Here is a 19108-nt window from a genome sequence, read left to right as displayed (position 1 = left end):
CTCAGTGGTAGAGAGTCGGCCTGGTATGCAGGAGTCCCGGGTTTGATTCCCGGCCAGGGCACAAGGAGAAGCGCCCATCTGCTTCTCCACCCCCCACTCCTTCCTCTCTGTCTCTCTCTTCCCCTCCCACAGCCAAGGCTCCATTGGAGCAAAGTGGCCCAGGTGCTGAGGATGGCTCTGTGGCCTCTGCCTCAGGCGCTAGAATGGCTCTGGTTGCAACAGAGCAACGCCCCAGATGGGCAGAGCATCGCCCCCTGGTGGGCATGCCAGTGGATCCCGGTTGGGCGTATGCAGGAGTCTGTCTGACTGTTTCCCCGTTTCCAACTTCAGAAAAATACAAAAATTACAAAAAAAAAGAAAAAAGAAAAAAAAAGAATGTGAACTTCTTTTTACATATTTTTTATTACCTCATATTCTCACCAACTTAAAACGGAAGAGCAAAGAAAACCGTCCCCACCCTCAAGATCTCATCTAAAATAAGTCTCACCACTAAGGCCATGGCTGACATCCTAGGACCGCCCACCTGGGCTCCCTCCTTCCCCACCTCTCCCCTGGCTCTAGCTCTGCCTGCCGGGCACTTGACACTTCACAGCACAGATGTCCTTCCATTCCCAGCTCCACTGCCAACTCCCCACCTCCACTGCAGCACCTTCATGGACACCTCCCTTCCCTGTCCTCTAAATCCCTGAAGCAAAACTGCCCACACCGCTCAGATGTTTGGAACAGTCTTAATTTCAAATGGTCTACCCTGTAGACACATCATGGTTTTCCATTTGGGGCTGAAAAATATGGTCACAAAACTCCTAGCGTGATTATGATCATCAGTTTCTACCCTAGCTGATAAGTATGAAGACCCAGTCCAGCCTGGTCCCTGTGACTCTGAGGTCAGTGTCTCCCCACAGTGACTTGTGCGTCAGAGCTGAAGAGGTGAGTTGCACAACTCCAGGCTGGCCTAGCTCCCAGCTTGAAAGCCACCCTTGCGCTTTGCAAACACTCCCTGCATGGAAGAGAGCCCTGGGTTCGAATCCCAGTCTTGCCACTTAATGAATACTAAGAACATGGATCATCCCCTGGAGGGAGGTTATAAAGATAAGGGTAACAGGGCAAGAGTGCTGAGCACATAGTATTGTAGATGCTCAGAGAGCAGTCACTGTTAGTTTTATCATCATATATTCCGTGCAAATTGAGCAAATAGGTAATCACTATTGGCTAAAACAGGGCTGGGTAAGGCTGTAATGTACATATAAAATGTAGATCTGTTGAAATGTTCAGTCCCTCTGAAATAAAATTTAGAATGAGGGCTAGAATGGAGCAAGCCTTCCAGGCCGAAAGGAGAACATTAATAAAGGCATGGCCACAGCAAAGACCACAGCCAGCGAAAAAAGATCCGGAGACCAGTCTGACCCAAGTGGGGAGTTGCTTCGCGAGATGTGAGAACCCAACCTGTCTAAATAAATCAGCCTGAGATTTATTGCCTGCCAGAGGAGTTTAAATATATTCCGAAGAACCAACATTTCTTAACGTGTTTACTCTGAGACATCAATCCTGCCCGCGGCTCTGCCAGAATAAGTGGAAATAAACAAGAGCCGGAGCTCAGACGAGAGCGCAAGGTTCTCACTCCACCACCGCCCGAAAGTCTGCGCTGCACGCTGGCGAAGAGGCCCGCAGGACGCCGCAGCCAGGAGGCGCATCGAGGTTTACTTGACCCGGTATTTTCCGAATGTACTGAATCACAGAATCTTGTTTTGAAAACATTACTCATGACACCCCTCAGCACGAGCGTCTTATAAAACAAACTTGGGGAGGCCTGACCTGAGGTGGCGCAGTGGATACAGTGTCGACCTGGAATGCTGAGGTTGCCGGTTCAAAACCCTGGGCCTGCCGGGTCAAGGCACATATGGGAGTTGATGCTTTCTGCTCCTCCCCCCCCTTCTCTCTCTTCTCTAAAAAAAAATGAATAAATAAACCAAACTTGGGGAAACTGAGCAATAGGCCAGTGCAGGAAGCCCGTGTGGGTTCTCGTGAAAGCCAAGTGTGGGTTCTGACACGGGCCGTGGAAAGGGAGGGCCGGGAGAGACGAGGCAGAAATCAGCTGGGGGCCGTTGGATGAGTGGCCACCGTGGAAATGGGAAGAAAATGATTTCTTAGAAAAACAAGACAAAGAGTCCACCAGACTTGATGGCCAGTTAGCAACATGAGTGAGAAATCTCAAAAGGATGAGAAATAACGTGAAGACTCAAAACCTGTGCAGCTGGGATAAGGGGTAGGAGTGGGTGGGTGCGGAGATCAGAATTCAGTCAATAGATTGGGGCTGGGAACAGCCATTAACCCCTCTATCCAAATCCCAACGCAGATCATTTGGAGAATCCAAGGTAGCCATGGTTAATAAAATCCAAATACAAAGAATGTGGTCTCCAAAAACATTAGAAGCTGATATCCGCCATGTTAGCACCTTATGAAGAAGTCACCCATCAGGGACCTCCCCGTTTGGATACATCTGAACCAGAATGAGGGCAACTGCCGCAGGGGTGCGGTGGAGGCCAGGGTGCTGTAGAGGCCGGGCCGTGAGCTTCCAGGACCAAAGGGCGAACACCAAAGCAGGAGGCACCTGCACTGAGGAGGGAATGGAAGGGCAGAGTGGAGGCACGGAGCGGTGGCAGAGGCCCATGATAAGGAGAAAGAATGGCAAAACCCATAAATAGGAGTTGCACACCAAAGGGGACCATGGAATGCAGCTCGCGAGTCATTTCTCCAAACTCCCGGGGACGGCTGGAACTCCAATACTGTAACCCAGGAGTCTGAAGAGGTTAAAGCGACCTCACTGGACATGGAGTAAAAAGAAATTGGCAAAGTTCATATACATTTGAAGGCAAACCTCCAAACCGAATAAAAAGGTAGTCACTAGAGAACATAAAACAGTGCTTAAACATTTGGGCTCCAGCGTCTCACGGGCCAGGGCGTTACCCTATTTAACTTCCCTGACCCTCAGCCCTCGTTTATAAAGCGGGGCTAACAATGGCTCCTGCTTCATGGATCACTGTGGGGATTAAATGACAGGCTGCACTGAGAGCGTTTATCACCATGCCCGACACAGACTTCCACCCAATAAATCACTGCCGCTAACAGGAGCGGCTTGGTGCCAGCCCAAGCAGCAATTGTTGTTCTTATTTTGCTCACAGGAGATGGGACCTCCAGAGCGGAGTAAACCTGCCCGGGCTGGGCACACGGCGACGTGTCATTGACTAGACAGTACTTCCCACCAAGTGCGCTTTGCCGTGTCGGAGCTAGTTAGGGGCTGCCTGCTTCGTCTGTGTTCTCACTTAGCTGTGTGTTAGGGTAGGGATGCCCCTGTGAAGGGGTTTCAGTCATCAGTTCCTCTGGTCAAAACTGGGTTCCAGCATCTCTTCGGATTCAAGATGGCAGCCTTGCAGGAAGTGCACCAGCAGTTCAACCACGAGGTTCATACATCTTTATGTACAAAGTCTATGTTTCAAAATTAGGCAAGAAAGTTGCTTTTAATCGAATGATTTAATAAGGGTACACTTACGGTAAAAATGACTTTCCCAAGCAAAGACCTAGGGAAGCCATAGGATATGATGGAATCAGTACTAGACTAGGAGGTTTAAAAACAACAACAACAACGCCGATTCTCGTCTCGGTCAGTCCAGTGACTACTACCACAGCGAATGGGAACCTCCGTGTCCTTGCCTGAGGAGGGGGAGGGCTGACCTCGGCCTCGGGTCCACAGTCCCACGAAGCCCACGTGCTGGTGGGCTTTCCAGGCAGGGCAGCTTCACTATTCCTCGCTCCTGATGGAGATTCACGCCCCATTCATTTTCAGTTTAAAACTGTCCACAGTGTAATATAGTAAGTAAGGAAATTTGGGGGTGATCGTCACTAGCCACTGGAAATCCCTCAGCCCTGAGTTACCAAGAGGGGGCGGGGAAAAACCCTGGGAAAATGAGTGGACGTGGAAAACCAAGCCAGTCTGATTGAGGGGGCGAGTGCTGAGCACCCGACCCTCCCTGCCCTGCACGTGGGCAGAGAGGCACAGATGGCACCTGGCGGATGAAAGCCTGGTCACTTCCGTCTATGTTTTCCCCAGGGTGGGGGTTGGGAAAACACTCCGCCATCGGAAACGTCTCCTAAGCTCCTTCCTAAGTCTCCCGTCACCGCCAGCTGTAAAGCCCTCCTGGTCTTCCCTTTTCTTGCCAACTGCCACTGGCTGTCAAACAGAACAAAGTGAGCACGAAGTCGAGGGGAGAAATTCCAGCCGAGGCCCTGGGGCCGGACTGCCTTGTAGGAAGCCAGCTCGGCCAGGGACGCGGGGCATCCTGGTTAACCGCCAAGCCCACCCGAACCTAAGACGGTGGAGAGAATGGACTAAGACCAAATGAGGCAGTCCACATCAGTGTTTAGACACAGAGCACGTGCTTAGTAAGTATTGGCTCCTGCCATCGCTGTGATCATGAGTGCCACTGTTATTTGGTGATGATGATGATAATGACTATTCATAGTCAGACTGATGGGGTCCTATCATCCTGTGGGGACTGACAGTAGGTGGTGGATAAAAGATGACCCTTTGTCACGTCAGATTCTTCCTTCAACTTTGCACCAACTCATAGCCAGAAAATTTAAGTCACCATCTTCCTTAGCACAGAACCGCATATAAAACAAAAACGAGCAGATTTCATCCTCTTCCCTCCCGTGTTCCCACAGCGTGGGATTTCCCAGCCACCCACGTGTGGGACGGATGGGTCTCGGGAGCAGTGACAACCCCAGCTCCAGATGCTCGTGCAAAAAGGTCAGCGGCCACTCGGTTTAACACGTCCTTGGCAGGGCTAAAGTCAACACCACAAATTCTTCTACAAGCATCTGGAGCTCCGGTTTCAAATTTCCTTGCTTTCCCGAGTTAAGGACAGACTCTTGGTGTCAAGGGACCTGGAGCCGCTTCTAGTCTTGGAGGTCAGAAACCTTGCTCAAACACAGAATTGCTAATTTGCAGAACCTCTGTTGGGGGGGAGATGTCTCATAAAATGGGCCCCAAGGTCACTGTTTCATTAAATTGTTGTTGTATTTCCCGGCCTGCAGCTATTCTTTAATTGGAGATATCTGCAGGCATGCCCAGAGACTTGAGGAGGATGTGCCCAAACCAGCCAGGGCACCCCCACAGTGCCCCGCGGTGGGCGCACAGAGCAGGCAGGGGACCACCGCACAGCCCACTCACCAGCGCTGCACACAGCTGGAAACGGACCCTGGGGGTTTACAGAGGTCACCTGGCAACTGGGAGCCTCCTTGCACCCTGCGCTGCTGGAATCTGATCCTTCCTGTTACTTGTGGGACGGAGTTGAGGTTATTTCAATTAAAGGCACATCTGTGCTCTGCATAGCCCTACCCGCCCCTGTCTTATGTAACTGTGAACTTTCCTTCTGGGTTGGAATTCGAATGGTTGGGACTAATATAGCCACAGGCACAGCTGAACGAATCTAGGAGACCATGGCCAGGCTGCCCTGGTCGCCTCTGGTCTTATAGATGCTTAAGGGGTTAAATTCTCTCTCACTGGCCATCTCTCTCTCTCTCTCTCTCTCTCTCTCTCTCTCTCTACACACACACACACACACACACACACACACACACATCCCTGCTTTATCTGTGAAATTGTGCTTCTAAGTATTATTTCCATGTCTGAAAACAGACATTCTGCCAACAAAGAATTTATCTGATTCAGGCCTCTGTTGGGCGGTCAGGTCAAGATTCCACCCACTGTGTGCCAACACACAGTAAAATATCATCTCACATAAACCAAGTGCTACCTGCACGAGGGACAGTGGTCTTCTCGGCACCTAACTCTCGGTCCCCTGACGCTCAGTCCAGGCACAGTGGGACTCACTTTGGGCCCCAGCTTCTACTTGGGCAAGAAACAGCACTTGCACAAAAGCATTATAAAGTTTGTTTAGCTCACTTTCCGTCTTCTATTTTAAACAATTCATCCCAACCACATTGTAATTCCTTCCCATTGGAAAAAGAGAAAGAGAATAAATGTCTCCTGTTAGAACACACCAGTGCTTTCGACATTTTCTTCGGGTCTGATTGGAAGAAGATTCACTTTTTTTTTTTCTTCCATTTTTGATAGAATCATCATTGCCCTTTAAAGACCAATCCTGCAAATGCTCTCCCAGTCAGGGGAGGCTAGCTAGTTAGCACCGCCATGACCGCTTCTCAGCTACAGAATTATAAACTCACTGACTGCACAGAGAGCTCTAGAAACTGCCCTGCACCTTGGGTCATTTCCTCTTTCCTGTTCCTTCCGGAGGTCCGCCACAGCCCCATGCGCGACCAGCGCGGACTAACCCAGTCAATGCGGCAGGAATTAGAAAAGGACAACACAGTATCACCCCTACTCAAGTAAGGTGACACTCATCTATTACCAATAATCAGAGTAAGTTTTAGAGGTCTGAAGCTATGTAATCAATCCATTTCATTGATGTCTCTATGTATGTGTGTATCTATGGTCCTAAGTATTCGTCCCTGCCTCCTTCCAAAAACGGATTGCATATAGTTCCCAGGCATACATACTAAATAAACTTGTAACACAGAGGGCAGCCATATAAGATGATGAAGCCAGGAGAGAGCCTGTCACTCAAAACCGCGCGCCGTTAGAGGCAGGCTTCAAATTAATTTCTAGCATCCTAGCCAACTAACGCGGAGATGGTGATTTACCATCAGTCGAGATGTAATGATGGCTTTGCAGTTTTTTGGTAGGACTGGTAGGCTAAGCAGTAAACATACAGAACCCCCTCAGGAAAACCCAGAGACCTCTGGTCTGTGCTGTTTCGCTCTGGCAGAAGGGCATCCTCACCTTACTGTCGGGCTTCGTCTAATCACCGTGTGTGGTGAGAGCAAGCTACTGTTGAGATTAAGTCCCGCTGGTGTTTGTTTTTTTCATTCGGTTTGGCTGTTACCTCTGTTAAGAGGACTAGTGGTTCTCAGCCAGGGGCTATTTTTTCTCCCTAGAGGGTCATTGGCAACATCTAGGGACAATGTGGATTATCACGAGCTCAGGGACAGGAGTGTTATTGCATCTAGCTGGTACAGACCAGAAACGCTGCTAAAACATCATACAACACACAGGTCAGGCCCCACCAACAAAGAATTATCTGGCCAAACTATCAGTAACACTGAGGTTGAAAATTCTGCAGTAACTAATGGGTGTGTATGTATGTGATTTTGCTTTAATAAAATGAAAGTCAGTTGCCTGGGTTGTGGCGGCACAGTGGATAAAGCATTCACCAGGAACACTGAGGTTGCTGGTTCGAAATGCTGGGTTTCCCCGACCAAGGCAGGTACGACAAGCAAGCAAAGAACAACTAAAGTGTAGCGACTGTGAGTTGATAACTCTTACTCCCCACCCCCCCTAAAATCAATAAATAAGATCTTTTTTTAAAAAAAAAAAAGAAGTCATTTTTCTAGTGTTAGAAAACACTAGCCTTAGTTTTCACTTCATTTGTCTGCTGCAGAAACCCATATATCAGAAGAACTCTCAGAATCGACGGAGGAGGAAAAAGCAAGCCCTGAGATTTCGTCTGGACCCTGGTTGTATTGACAAGTGAATTTCAAAAACTAGAAGTCCCTGTGGTCCCAGCGCAAGGACATCAGATAAAGTCTACCCGGATGTGTTACAAAGATCTGGCCGTTGGGGGATATTTGGAAGCCATCTCGGCTCTTAACTCATTCTGAACAAGTCAAGCTCTCCCAGTAGGGTGTGTTCTGCAGCCCCGTGGACACGCCGCTGGACAGCACGGACGAGTAAACACAGGGAAAGAACACTAGAGGGGACGAGGGAACGGCCATCTGAGGATGTCATTTAGAACCGGACCGAAAACCACCGGCCGGGGCTCCACCCACACTGAGCTGCTGGACGCAGGTGCACGAAGTTCATGGTCTCCCTGATGCCCCTCCCAGCTGGCTGGCATTCTCTCTTGCCAGTTGCCTCTCTCAGTGACAGATGTCATGGGTTCCTTCACATGCATCACATGATATTAATAGGACTGCTTGGGACCTTGCTTTAATTTTTGTCACGCCTAGCCTTCCATTTCTCTTCTTCCTCTTATTTTTTTTTTCCTGATAAGACACTAGTATTCTAGATATGGAACTAATAATGGTTTATCCATTACTGAATAAACCAGTAATGAAATGCAGCTTTTCTCTCAATTCCCTCAATAATCACCACCTTGATTCTTGCGTGACCAAGTCAGGTAATCCGAGAGCCAGGCTGTCTCTGTACAAGACCGGCCATGTGTTCCTGTGAAGCGCGGCGAAGGGCGTATGTAACCTATCTGTGCTCAGGCAGACTGAAAGCGCTTGCTAGACAATCTGAGGGGCTCCTGTGAAGTGTCAACTGGGAGACACTTTCTAGGGAAATGCAAACCACTTGACTAACAGATCCAGGGATGAAGGAAAAAGGAAAATTGTAAATGTAGGCTCTGCTCATCCACGGAGGACTTGAGCTGGAGGCAGCGCCAAACCATCTGTAAACAACGCTTCCCCCAGAGGCTCTCCTGGGCGCATGATTAAGAATACATGTGTTTCGAAATTAACTGGTGTGTTCATCATAGCCAATTCTTCTTTCTGCATTAATTCCTGGGCTCCACTAAGTTGTATTTTGTTGGCCTCCTTTGAGTTATTTCATGTACTGCATTATCTTGTTAAAAAAAAAGGTTTTCTAAATTAAATCTATAATTTAAATTCATTGATTCAATCAGTATTTTTATCCAGTGTATAATGTATAATTATTTAATGGCTTTCCACTCAAAGCTTTGTGACATATATATGAGAGAATATATATATATGTAATATAAATAATAGTATATATCCTCACATATATATAAAAGCACTGTATCTACTATCCAAAATATGTTAGACAAGTAGAATAAACAAACCCATTCCCACATAAAAAGCTGCTTTCAACCATCCACACAGCCCATCTCTCTCAGCCTGTCCAGCTTATAAAATACTTTCCAATAGACATCACGGCTGGTTAATTCTGCTTTTGATGCATGGAAGCTAATTTGATCATGATATTACTAATTCTCCTTTCAGTGAAACACTTCAGAAAGCTATCTCGACACCATCAACATTTGAGGAAGACTTGGATCTACTAACAGATCCAGGCACCTGTGTGCACGTGGGGAGGCCACGAGACCCGTTGCCGGTCCTGGTCTGTGTGATGAGAAGTGCAGCCTCAGACAGCTTTTGGAATAGGCCACGTTAGAGCTCAGCTAAACATCCCGGCATGGCCAAACCATCGCCCGACCCAAGACCTCTTGCTTTATCTTTGCCAACAGCAATATCAGATGCGCCCGGGTGAAACGGTGACGAGGTAGGTAGGGGTGAGGCTGAGGGTGGAGGAAGTCAGTACTGCTGTTTGGCTTTGTAAGGATAGAAGGAAAATCCCTCCTAGATTATGTATTATACAATGTTTGGTTTTTCTGGAGACCATTATCTGAGCCGCGAGGACTGCAAATGTGATTAGCAGTTAAAACGTAACCTAAAATATCTGGTCCTTCTTAAAACCCCATCACACCATTTATCTTTGAAATTTCTCAGAGCAACCAATTCCAATGGAAACAGCTACATTTGTCTCCCTTGTGCTTCTGGAGAGGACTGTAATTGATTTAAAGTGTTGGTAGGGAAGTGGGAGGAGTCCATCCTATACCAACAGAAACAGCATGTGAGGAAAAAGAATACCACCATTTTCCTTGTTGCACTATAAAAATCAAAATAAATATTAATAGCACATTTCCAAAAGAATAAACTTACTTTCAGTGCAAATAGGACAGCATCCTTTCCTGTTGAGAATTTTACCCTAGTCAAGAGAAAAACAAATAAGTTTAATGTTAACAAACAGGGTCTGCTGAGAACAGAACTCTTTTTTCTTTTTTCTTCTTCTTCTTTTTTTTAAATCTAATACCAGATAAACCAATAAAATCCATCCAAGCTGTACTTGAACTCCATGCCCAGATGGTGATGGTGATGGTGCAAATGAAGTTTCAAGTATCAAGTTCTCAGGCCAGGCAAAGCCATTCAGAGCACTTTCCTGTTTTCATCCGCTGAGAAATATAATAGCTACAGGACTCACTGGTGTGACTTTTCTCACATGGAGGGGAGACGGAGGCAGTGTGGATTTGACCCTTCCCCTGACATCCAAACCTAGCCCTCTATAGACCAAGAGAGCACACACACGAACAGGAATTGTCTGTCAACCTCTCAATCCATGTGAGACCTCTATCCTTTGTTGCTTCTTGGAGGGGCACCTGCAAACAATAAGCCGTGACCCGAGGGCGGGTCTGTGGACCCGGACAATATCTGTGTTACAGATCGAGTTCAGTCAGATTATTTCTTCTTTCGGAAATTGTTCTGCAGTTAAAGCCAATGAAGCTGAGAGTTTCGAAATGCTGAGTAGTTTTCCATTACCTTTCTGGAAATACAGTGTAATCTCCTAAAATGTATTTTTTTGTTGTTTGCTTTAGTACATGACATTTCAAAGAGGAAGCATATTCTCAGCGACCATATCAGAAAATGGTATTGTCTTCTCTCTGACTCGGTGGGACTCGCAGAGAAAATGAAGTGTGAGGAAAGATGGACATTTCCAGAGCATTCTACTAATTAACAAAGACCCCAAACACCCTCCCAGATACTCCTCATGATACCCAACATCGGGTTAGTTCTAAGGATTTAATAAGTTAATATTTAAAACACTTAAGGTTTGGCCCTGGCCGGTTGGCTCAGCGGTAGAGCGTCGGCCTAGCGTGCGGAGGACCCGGGTTCGATTCCCGGCCAGGGCACACAGGAGAAGCGCCCATTTGCTTCTCCACCCCTCCGCCGCACCTTCCTCTCTGTCTCTCTCTTCCCCTCCCGCAGCCGAGGCTCCATTGGAGCAAAGATGGCCCGGGCGCTGGGGATGGCTCTGTGGCCTCTGCCTCAGGTGCTAGAGTGGCTCTGGTCGCAACATGGCGATGCCCAGGATGGGCAGAGCATCGCCCCCTGGTGGGCAGAGCGTCGCCCCATGGTGGGCGTGCCGGGTAGATCCCGGTTGGGCGCATGCGGGAGTCTGTCTGACTGTCTCTCCCTGTTTCCAGCTTCAGAAAAATGGAAAAAAAAAAAAATTTAAAACACTTAAGGTTTAATTAATATCATATATTATAATAATAATCATAAAGATGCAGAAGAACTTTATGAGCTGAGTATTTCTCCTTCTATTCGGGAAGAAATTGATGTCATACAACACAACGGTGGTAGAACCCAAAATTAGACCGTATTTTGTGTAACCCTAAAGGCCGTGTTCCTTCCACTCTGGATTTTTACCCTCGTTCACTCTTTATCTCTGAGAAAATGTCGGATTTGCTGGGATCTGCAATACACTAGGAAGAATGCTGTGCATTCTCCGTACTTGATCTCATTTAAACTTCATAGTGACCCTCTGCATTTCCGGACGACGCTCTAACCCAGTGGTCCCCAACCTTTTTTGGGCCATGGACCGGTTTAATGTCAGAAAATATTTTCACAGACAGGCCTTTAGGGTGGGACGAATAAATGTATCACGTGACCAAGACAAGCGTCAAGAGTAAGTCTTAGACGGATGTAACAGAGGGAATCTGGTCATTTTTTAAAAATAAAACATTGTTCAGACTTAAATATAAATAAAACAGAAATAATGTAAGTTATTTATTCTTTCTCTGCGGACCGGTACCAAATGGCCCACGGACCGGTACCGGTCTGCGGCCCAGACGTTGGGGACCACTTTTCTAACCAACTGAGCTATCTGGCTACAGCCACCATGACCCTCTAAATGTAGGTGTCACATGCCTGTTTACAGGAAACTAAGATGCAGAGACCACAGAAAGGTGGCCCAAGGCCTGTGTCAAGGCCACAAAGTTCATGTAAGGTCCATTCACTTGTTCACCACTGGTCAGTTGCATCAAAAATAAATTTAGGTATTCAAAATAAAAATCATACTGACTCAAAAAAATGTTGGTTAATAATTGAAGAAAGAGAACTATGTCTAATTCATTTTTCCGTCAGCTAGACCTAGATGGTACATGAAGGCTATGATGACTTTGAATAAGATTTAAACCTCAGTCCTAATCGGTCCTCCCATGGTTTGGGGCATCACGACCTGTCCACATTGCCTAAACCTCTCATCTCTATTTCTAGTCCTCACACAGGTCTCCATTGGCTTCTGGGATGGAAAGCCTTTGAGGATGAAACCAAAGGTGCTTGGCTCAGGCCATGGAATGATGGCCCCAGGGGGATGAAGTGAGGTGCTCCACAGAGCTGTCTACAGCCATGGCCCCAACAACAGGAGGCGATATGATCTCTTCTACCTGCACGCTACCAGAAACCACCATCAACTTCTACAGAGTGAAAGTGGGGCTGGTAAGACTGGCTGGGGAATAAGTCACGCACAAGCTAAGAAGTCAGAGCTCCTGGTCTACACATAACTAGCGGTGGCGCTCCTGACGTCTTGTGACCTCATCAGTAAGAAGGGGATAGTCATAAATGGGGTCAGTCTTGTGACCGCAGAGAAAGTCTCAGTACATGTTAGTGATAATGAGATAACAGTCTCCTAACAACCCTGCCCCCACTGGAAGGGAGGGTAAACCCTGTCCCCATGATCCTGTCCCCATAGGCACTCCTTTGCCTCTGGGGAGTTGCCAGGGACGGTAGACAAGGAATCCAACAATCACAAAATTCTCCTCTGGCCCTGGCGGGTTGGCTCAGTGGTAGAGCGTCGGCCTGGCGTGCGGAAGTCCCGGGTTCAATTCCCAGCCAGGGCACACAGGAGAAGCGCCCATCTGCTTCTCCACCCCTCCCCCTCTCCTTCCTCTCTGTCTCTCTCTTCCCCTCCCGCAGCCGAGGCTCCATTGGAGCAAAGATGGCCCAGGCGCTGGGGATGGCTCCTTGGCTTCTGCCCCAGGCGCTAGAGTGGCTCTGGTCGCGACAGAGCGACGCCCTGGAGGGGCAGAGCATTGCCCCCCTGGTGGGCAGAGCGTCGCCCCCTGGTGGGCGTGCCGGGTGGATCCCGGTCGGGCGCATGTGAGAGTCTGACTGTCTCTCCTCGTTTCCAGCTTCAGAAAAATACAAAAAAAAAAAAAAAAATTCTCCTTCAACAAGGCACACGTTCTTCTGGGAAAAGAGAGGTATAGGCCCAGGAAGACAGCAGGGAAAGCAGGAGGACTCTGGATTGTTAAAACCTCCCCAGTCAGTGCAGGGGAGGGGAAGTAAGCATTTCACAGGAATTCCACAGTCAAATTAAGTTTTCTTCCCAAGTCTTTGTGCTGCCACTTTGGAGGGAGACTGTGAAGTGGAGGAATGATTGGAAAGATGCCTAGAAACTGAGGCCCCCAAGGCGGGAGCCGGGCACTGACAAGCTTTGACACGACAAGGGGTGGGGAGAGGCCAGTGCCTGGAGGCGTGGGTGCCCCTGGCCCCAACGTGGTCCACAAAGAAGAAATGCTAACAAGAAGCTGCTGGTGACATAGAGAGCATCGGTCCCGCAGCCAGGGGACAATGCAAACCGTGAACTCACGTGAAGCCCACCTCTGCACCGCGGCCCATGGAGCTGGTTACCGGAGCCACCGGGCTGGCATGGCGCCCCGTTTTGTCTTGTGGAATAAGAAAGCCCGTTCTTGCTAACTTGTGCTGCGAGAGGTCGTTAGCAATGAGGGTCCCCCAGGATCGGCAGGAAAGATGTGATCTTATTTTCCCAATGAATATTTATAAGCAGACAACGTTCAAGTCAATGGATTCTATCCCCTTTCTTTCTTTTTTATTTTCTTTTCCTTCTCTTTCTTTATGGGAGGTTTTTCAGTTTTATGTCTGAGGCTTTTAAAAGCAAGACTAATTAGGGTTTTTTAGGGTTTTTATTCCTCTTCTTTCATTTTCCTTCCCTCCACCCCCCTTTATGCAGTTGTGCAATAGCAACAGCTGTTGTTCCTTGTGCCTGGTTTGGCACGACAGCAAAACAGGACTGTTTTGTTTACAATAATAACAGATGTGCATAAAATTAAAGACTGTCGATAACAGAGAAGGGAGGACATGTCCTGCATCTATGGATGGGTATTTTGTTTTTGGGGGTTGTTTTTTTTTTCATTCACTCTGGAAGGTATTGGACAGATTTGACATTTTCCCAAAACGCATAAAACTTTGAGAAAGTTTCAAGTTGCTGAGGCCCATTCAGCGACGCTCACGCTTCGGAAGAGAATGGCCGCTTTATTCAGCGCGTGGGAAGTGGGGTTTTGGAAAAGAGGTGTTTCCATAAGGAGGCGATGTCCATTCAGGGCGACCGTGGAGGTCAGGGCTCGAGAGGGACAACCTCAGAGAGCGATGGGGGGGGGGGGGGGACTGCCGGGCAGAAGACCCTGGGGACACTTACTGAGAAACAAGCACATATTACTCTGAATGGCGCCGGGAGGAGAGCTCTGATCTGAGAAGAGGGAGAGAGAAAGGAGGACAGTGCGGAGGGAGCCGCAGGAGGACGGTGCGGGGGAGGCTGCAGGAGGATGGTGCGGGGGGACCCGCAGGAGGATGGTGCGGGGGAGGCCGCAGGGGGACGGTGCGGAGAAAGCCGCAGGGGGACGGTGCGGGGGAGGCCGCAGGGGGACGGTGCGGGGGAGGCCGCAGGGGGACGGTGCGGAGGGAGCCGCAGGAGGACGGTGCGGGGGAGGCCGCAGGGGGACGGTGCGGGGGACCCGCAGGAGGGCGGTGCGGGGGAGGCCGCAGGAGGACGGTGCGGGGGAGGCCGCAGGGGGACGGTGCGGGGAGGACCCGCAGGAGGACGGTGCGGGGGAGGCCGCAGGGGGACGGTGTGGAGGTAGCCGCTGCGGTTCAGCAGGAAGCCCCGCAAAGGACGCCAGGAGCAGAGCTCCCTGGAGCCAGAGGCACTCAAACAGAGAACCGGGCGCAGTCACTCAGAGACAGGAGAGGGGACAAGAGCCACCTGGGAGTTATTTTCAGGCAAGACTAAAATCTGGGTGGAAACTGCAGGCAAGTGGGAACGAGCTTTACGAGGGGCATGGGGCTATTTGGGAACGTGGAAGTTTCAGGGAACCCGGATTCGGTGGCCACGGGGCCCTCCCACGCACAGGGCGTTTCCCCGGACGCCCAGGGAAAGGACGGTCAGCCCGCATTCCGCACGTACCTGTGGGCAGCTGCTGACCGGAGCACACTGCTTCTTGCGACACTCCGTCTTGCCCCTCACGCACGCACAGATGGTGCAGTTAACAGAGGACCACATCTCTCCATCCTGGAGGAGAGAGCACAGGCCGCGGCCGTCAGCTGGGGACAGAGGCGAGCTGGTCCAGGGCTGGGATTCCCTGCCACGGAAACCGTTTCTCACCCTGCCTGAGGGATGCCGTCACTCAGCTACATTACTCTGAGGTGCTGCCTGCACTGAGACGACTTAATGTAAGGCTAGATTTCAGCTGTGGCTCAGCTGCTTAGTGTTGTCCCCATAGCCAAGGTTGTGGGTTGGGTTCCCAGTCAGGGCACATTCAGGAATCAACCAATGAATGCATAAGAAAGTAGAACATGTCGATGTCTCTCTTTCTCTCAAATTAAAAAATATATGTAAGACAGATTAGATTTGAGGGGGTATATGTGTGTGTTCTCTCTAGGGTATAAAGATAATTCTGGGGCGACTGAGTCAGTCCTATCACATCTTGCCCCTGCTGCATTAGGAGACAAACAGGAGTTTTCACACATGATGTAATCGCAAAGGTCTCATTTTTCCCATTTGATAGGACAGAGAGGTTCAAGCCGTGCCAGGCCCCAGCCGTTAATTGAGATGTCCAAAGATAGTTTATTCCCAGCTGTGACATGGTTCTGGACCAGGCTGGGCAGAAACATGCCAAGAACAGAGGCTAATTCAAACGATTCCCACCGCCCAGGGAGACACCTGACCGTCAAGCTATCAGAAAACGCGGGCCCGGACTCCAAGAACCATCGAAAGCATGTTTGTGCCTGTCAGATACTGTCCTCCCAGAAAGCTGGGAAGCACTTTGGGACACATTTTTTAGCCCAGAAAGAACGGTGTGAAGACTTTCCTTGGCTCACTGGCTTTATCATCTGCAGTTGCCGATCCCAGTCACAGGAAGCCTGTGCCTCCGGGGAACACGTAGAGGTGTGCATCCCTGCTTTTGGCAAAAGCGATTACAGGCTTTCTATAGAACACTATTGGGCCTGAAAACAAGCCATGATGATTCCTTCCTTACCGGGCTTATGGCTCTAGGCAGCAAATTTTGCTAAAAACAGAGACACTAGCCCAGGTCTGTGACGCTGACTCCTCCTCTTCCCATTGCTTCTCATTTTGTTGCAGCTATTTTAAGGACTGTCTACTCTCTAGTGCCTTTTATTTCTCAGGAGCAGAAGACCCAACCGAATTCATCTTAAAGGGCATCTGACTCTTCCAGATTCTCCGCATGCGCATTTCTAGGGCTCGGTGTTTCTAGGATGACCCTCTGTCAGTGATTTCAGGCCTCATTTGCACAAGGGAACCTTGCACTAAAGATGCTGCTGTGGTTTCCACGAGCGGGGCTCCCGACATACCCGAAAGGTCTTGTGGCCGAACTTGCACACTCTGACATCTTCCGCAGGCAGCTGGAGCAGGCAGTCCTCACAGCAGGCCTCCTCGCCCTGGTCGCAGCTGCCGGGACGGGAGCACTTCTTCTTACACACCACCGTGGAGTCCTGGGGGCCCAAAGGCAAGCGAGAGATGAAACGTCATGTCCACCCCTACCCAACGTCCTCCCCGGCCTTGCCTTCACAACCCACAGCTGACTGCTCTGGGACATGTTCTGGAAGATACCATCTTTTAAGTTACTGCCAATGTCTTGCATCCACTTCAAAACATTATGTGTTGATGAACTCCCTGGACTATGGAAAGTGTGGTTAAGCAGAACCAGGCAAGGCGTAGAGGTGACAGAGAAGGGGAAGGAAGTACCTAGCTAGGTGGGCCGGGACAGCGATGGAGGGGGTGACATCGGAGATGGGCTGCTGTGGATGAAGAGGAGTTTACTAATCAAAGTTAAAGACGACGGGGACACTGCAGGCAGAGAAATCGTCCAATCTGAAGGCACAGAGACCCGAAACTGTACTGCAGGGGTTCCCAAACTACGGCCCGTGGGCCACATGCGGTCCCCTGAGGCCATTTATCCGGCCCCCGCTGCACTTCCAGAAGGGGCACCTCTTTCACTGGTGGTCAGTGAGAGGAGCATAGTTCCCATTGAAATACTGGTCAGTTTGTTGATTTAAATTTACTTGTTCTTTATTTTAAATATTGTATTTGTTCCCGTTTTGTTTTTTTACTTTAAAATAAGATACGTGCAGTGTGCATAGGGATTTGTTCATAGTTGTTTTTTTTTTTATAGTCCGGCCCTCCAATGGTCTGAGGGACAGTGAACTGGCCCCCTGTGTAAAAAGTTTGGGGACCCCTGCTGTATTGCATTCAGAGAACTGCCAACGGTGCCCGGCACCTGCCACAGCGGTCGAACGGGGACGTGAGAGAGGGGAGCGCTGAGCAAAGAGAAAAACAGCATCGAGGATCCAAAGTGACCGCAGCCCGATTCTTCCAGCCCCCGGTTTCCCAGAGAGGACTGTGAACTCGTGCTCTGATTAAACAACCTCTGGAAGCAACACGTGTTAATGACACTTATTCTGAGTCTGGGAACATATTTCCTAATCTCTCATGGAATCCATAAGACCCACAGCACTGCGAGCAGAACTAATTCCCGCTCCCGGGACGCCTGGCTTTCCTGCGATCAAGAGAATATTGGGAATGAGATGGGGTTTTTTTAATCAAAAGCTCAGTATCCCCACGAGGAAGCGATAACCTGTAAAATTCCTGAAGAGGAAGAGAAGTTCTGAGGACGGATGAAGGTCAAGGCCAACAGAATGAGTGGTCATATGTGTAGCATCAGAATGAGTGGTTCTATGTGTAGCTACACCCACGAGGAGAGGAGGGAGCCTCGGGTGAGTATCCTCGGGCTTAGGAGCGGCTGGGTGGTCAGGGCCTGGGATCACACAGGTCAGCCTTACTCAGCCACGCCCCCGAAGTCCTGCCCGCTCCTTAACAAAGCCCGGCTCAGGTAATCGGGACCCTCTGAGCTCGGATCACCGCTACTGACTCAGAGCTGACGTGAAGCAGACTTCCTCTCTGTCCCTCTCTTGCTCTTTAACTACTAAAAACAAAGCAGCAACCAGCAGCCCCCAAACGTATTACTCTACACTCCTGTCACGCACACATTGGGGTTTACTCACTAATGCATGATCCTAACATCCTCCATCTAAATGATTCTCTTCTTGGTTCCAGAATTAAATCGCTGCATAAACACAGCCTAGAAATGTGGAATGTGTGTCCCTTTAAAACTCGGGAGTGGTGGAATTCTTTCTGTACCAGTCATTAGACTTCTGGTGGCTGTTTGAGAAAAGTGAGCAATGCCTCAACTAAGGAAAAAAAAATACGGTGAGCAAAACATAAATATTCTCTTCCAACACGGCGAGGTTTATCTTGTGATGAACTGTAAATCCATGCCTTTCTTTTCTCTTGGATGTGATTAAAGCCATTTTTCTTGCCCAGTGTGTCAGAGAATTCATCGCGGATAATCAGATCCAGAGAACTGTGCCATGTGTATTTGTCTGAGTTCAGCAAGTGCCTCAGACGTCCCCTCAGAGGTTCGTTCTCACCACCGGGAGCATACTTCTTGTTTCTGGGAAGACGACAATGACTTGTAACGTGGGTCCTACGTTGGAACTTCCTGGTGACCTTATGTGTGATTTCACTCTAAAATGGCATCAGTAATTCCTCCCTCAGATAAATAACACTTCGTGTTCGGCTATAATGTTGACACTGAAGCCCCAAGCGCTCTTGCCGTTGGACTCTGGCCCCTGAGAACCACCTTACCCTGCAGGTGCACGCGGTGCAGTTATCGTAGAGAAATGAGGACCCGTTGTCATACACATCACTGCGAAAGAGGCAGCTTCCAAATGGGAGGTCAAACACTTTCCTCTGACCTAGAGGGAGGCAACGGCAGAGGGTAAGCAAGACAGAAGC

At 49.2% G+C, this 19108-nt stretch overlaps 1 protein-coding gene across 2 annotated transcripts in view; it reads right to left on the bottom strand.

The window, feature by feature from the left end:
- The window catches only part of BMPER (BMP binding endothelial regulator), a 234182-nt gene that overhangs the window by 83162 nt on the left and 131912 nt on the right, over positions 1–19108 (bottom strand). For both annotated transcript variants that reach the window (XM_066239762.1, XM_066239763.1), the window contains exons 8-11: positions 18959–19068; positions 16606–16746; positions 15200–15304; positions 9820–9865 (exon numbers count right to left, since the gene is read on the bottom strand). In XM_066239762.1, coding sequence (XP_066095859.1) covers positions 9820–9865; positions 15200–15304; positions 16606–16746; positions 18959–19068 — 402 coding nt within the window. The remainder of the gene's footprint in view (positions 1–9819; positions 9866–15199; positions 15305–16605; positions 16747–18958; positions 19069–19108) is intronic.

Source organism: Saccopteryx bilineata, chromosome 7 (assembly GCF_036850765.1).
Source record: "Saccopteryx bilineata isolate mSacBil1 chromosome 7, mSacBil1_pri_phased_curated, whole genome shotgun sequence".
NCBI lineage: Eukaryota > Metazoa > Chordata > Mammalia > Chiroptera > Emballonuridae > Saccopteryx > Saccopteryx bilineata.
The sequence above is the reverse complement of the archived record's forward strand: the minus strand, read 5'-3'. Positions and strand labels throughout refer to the sequence as shown.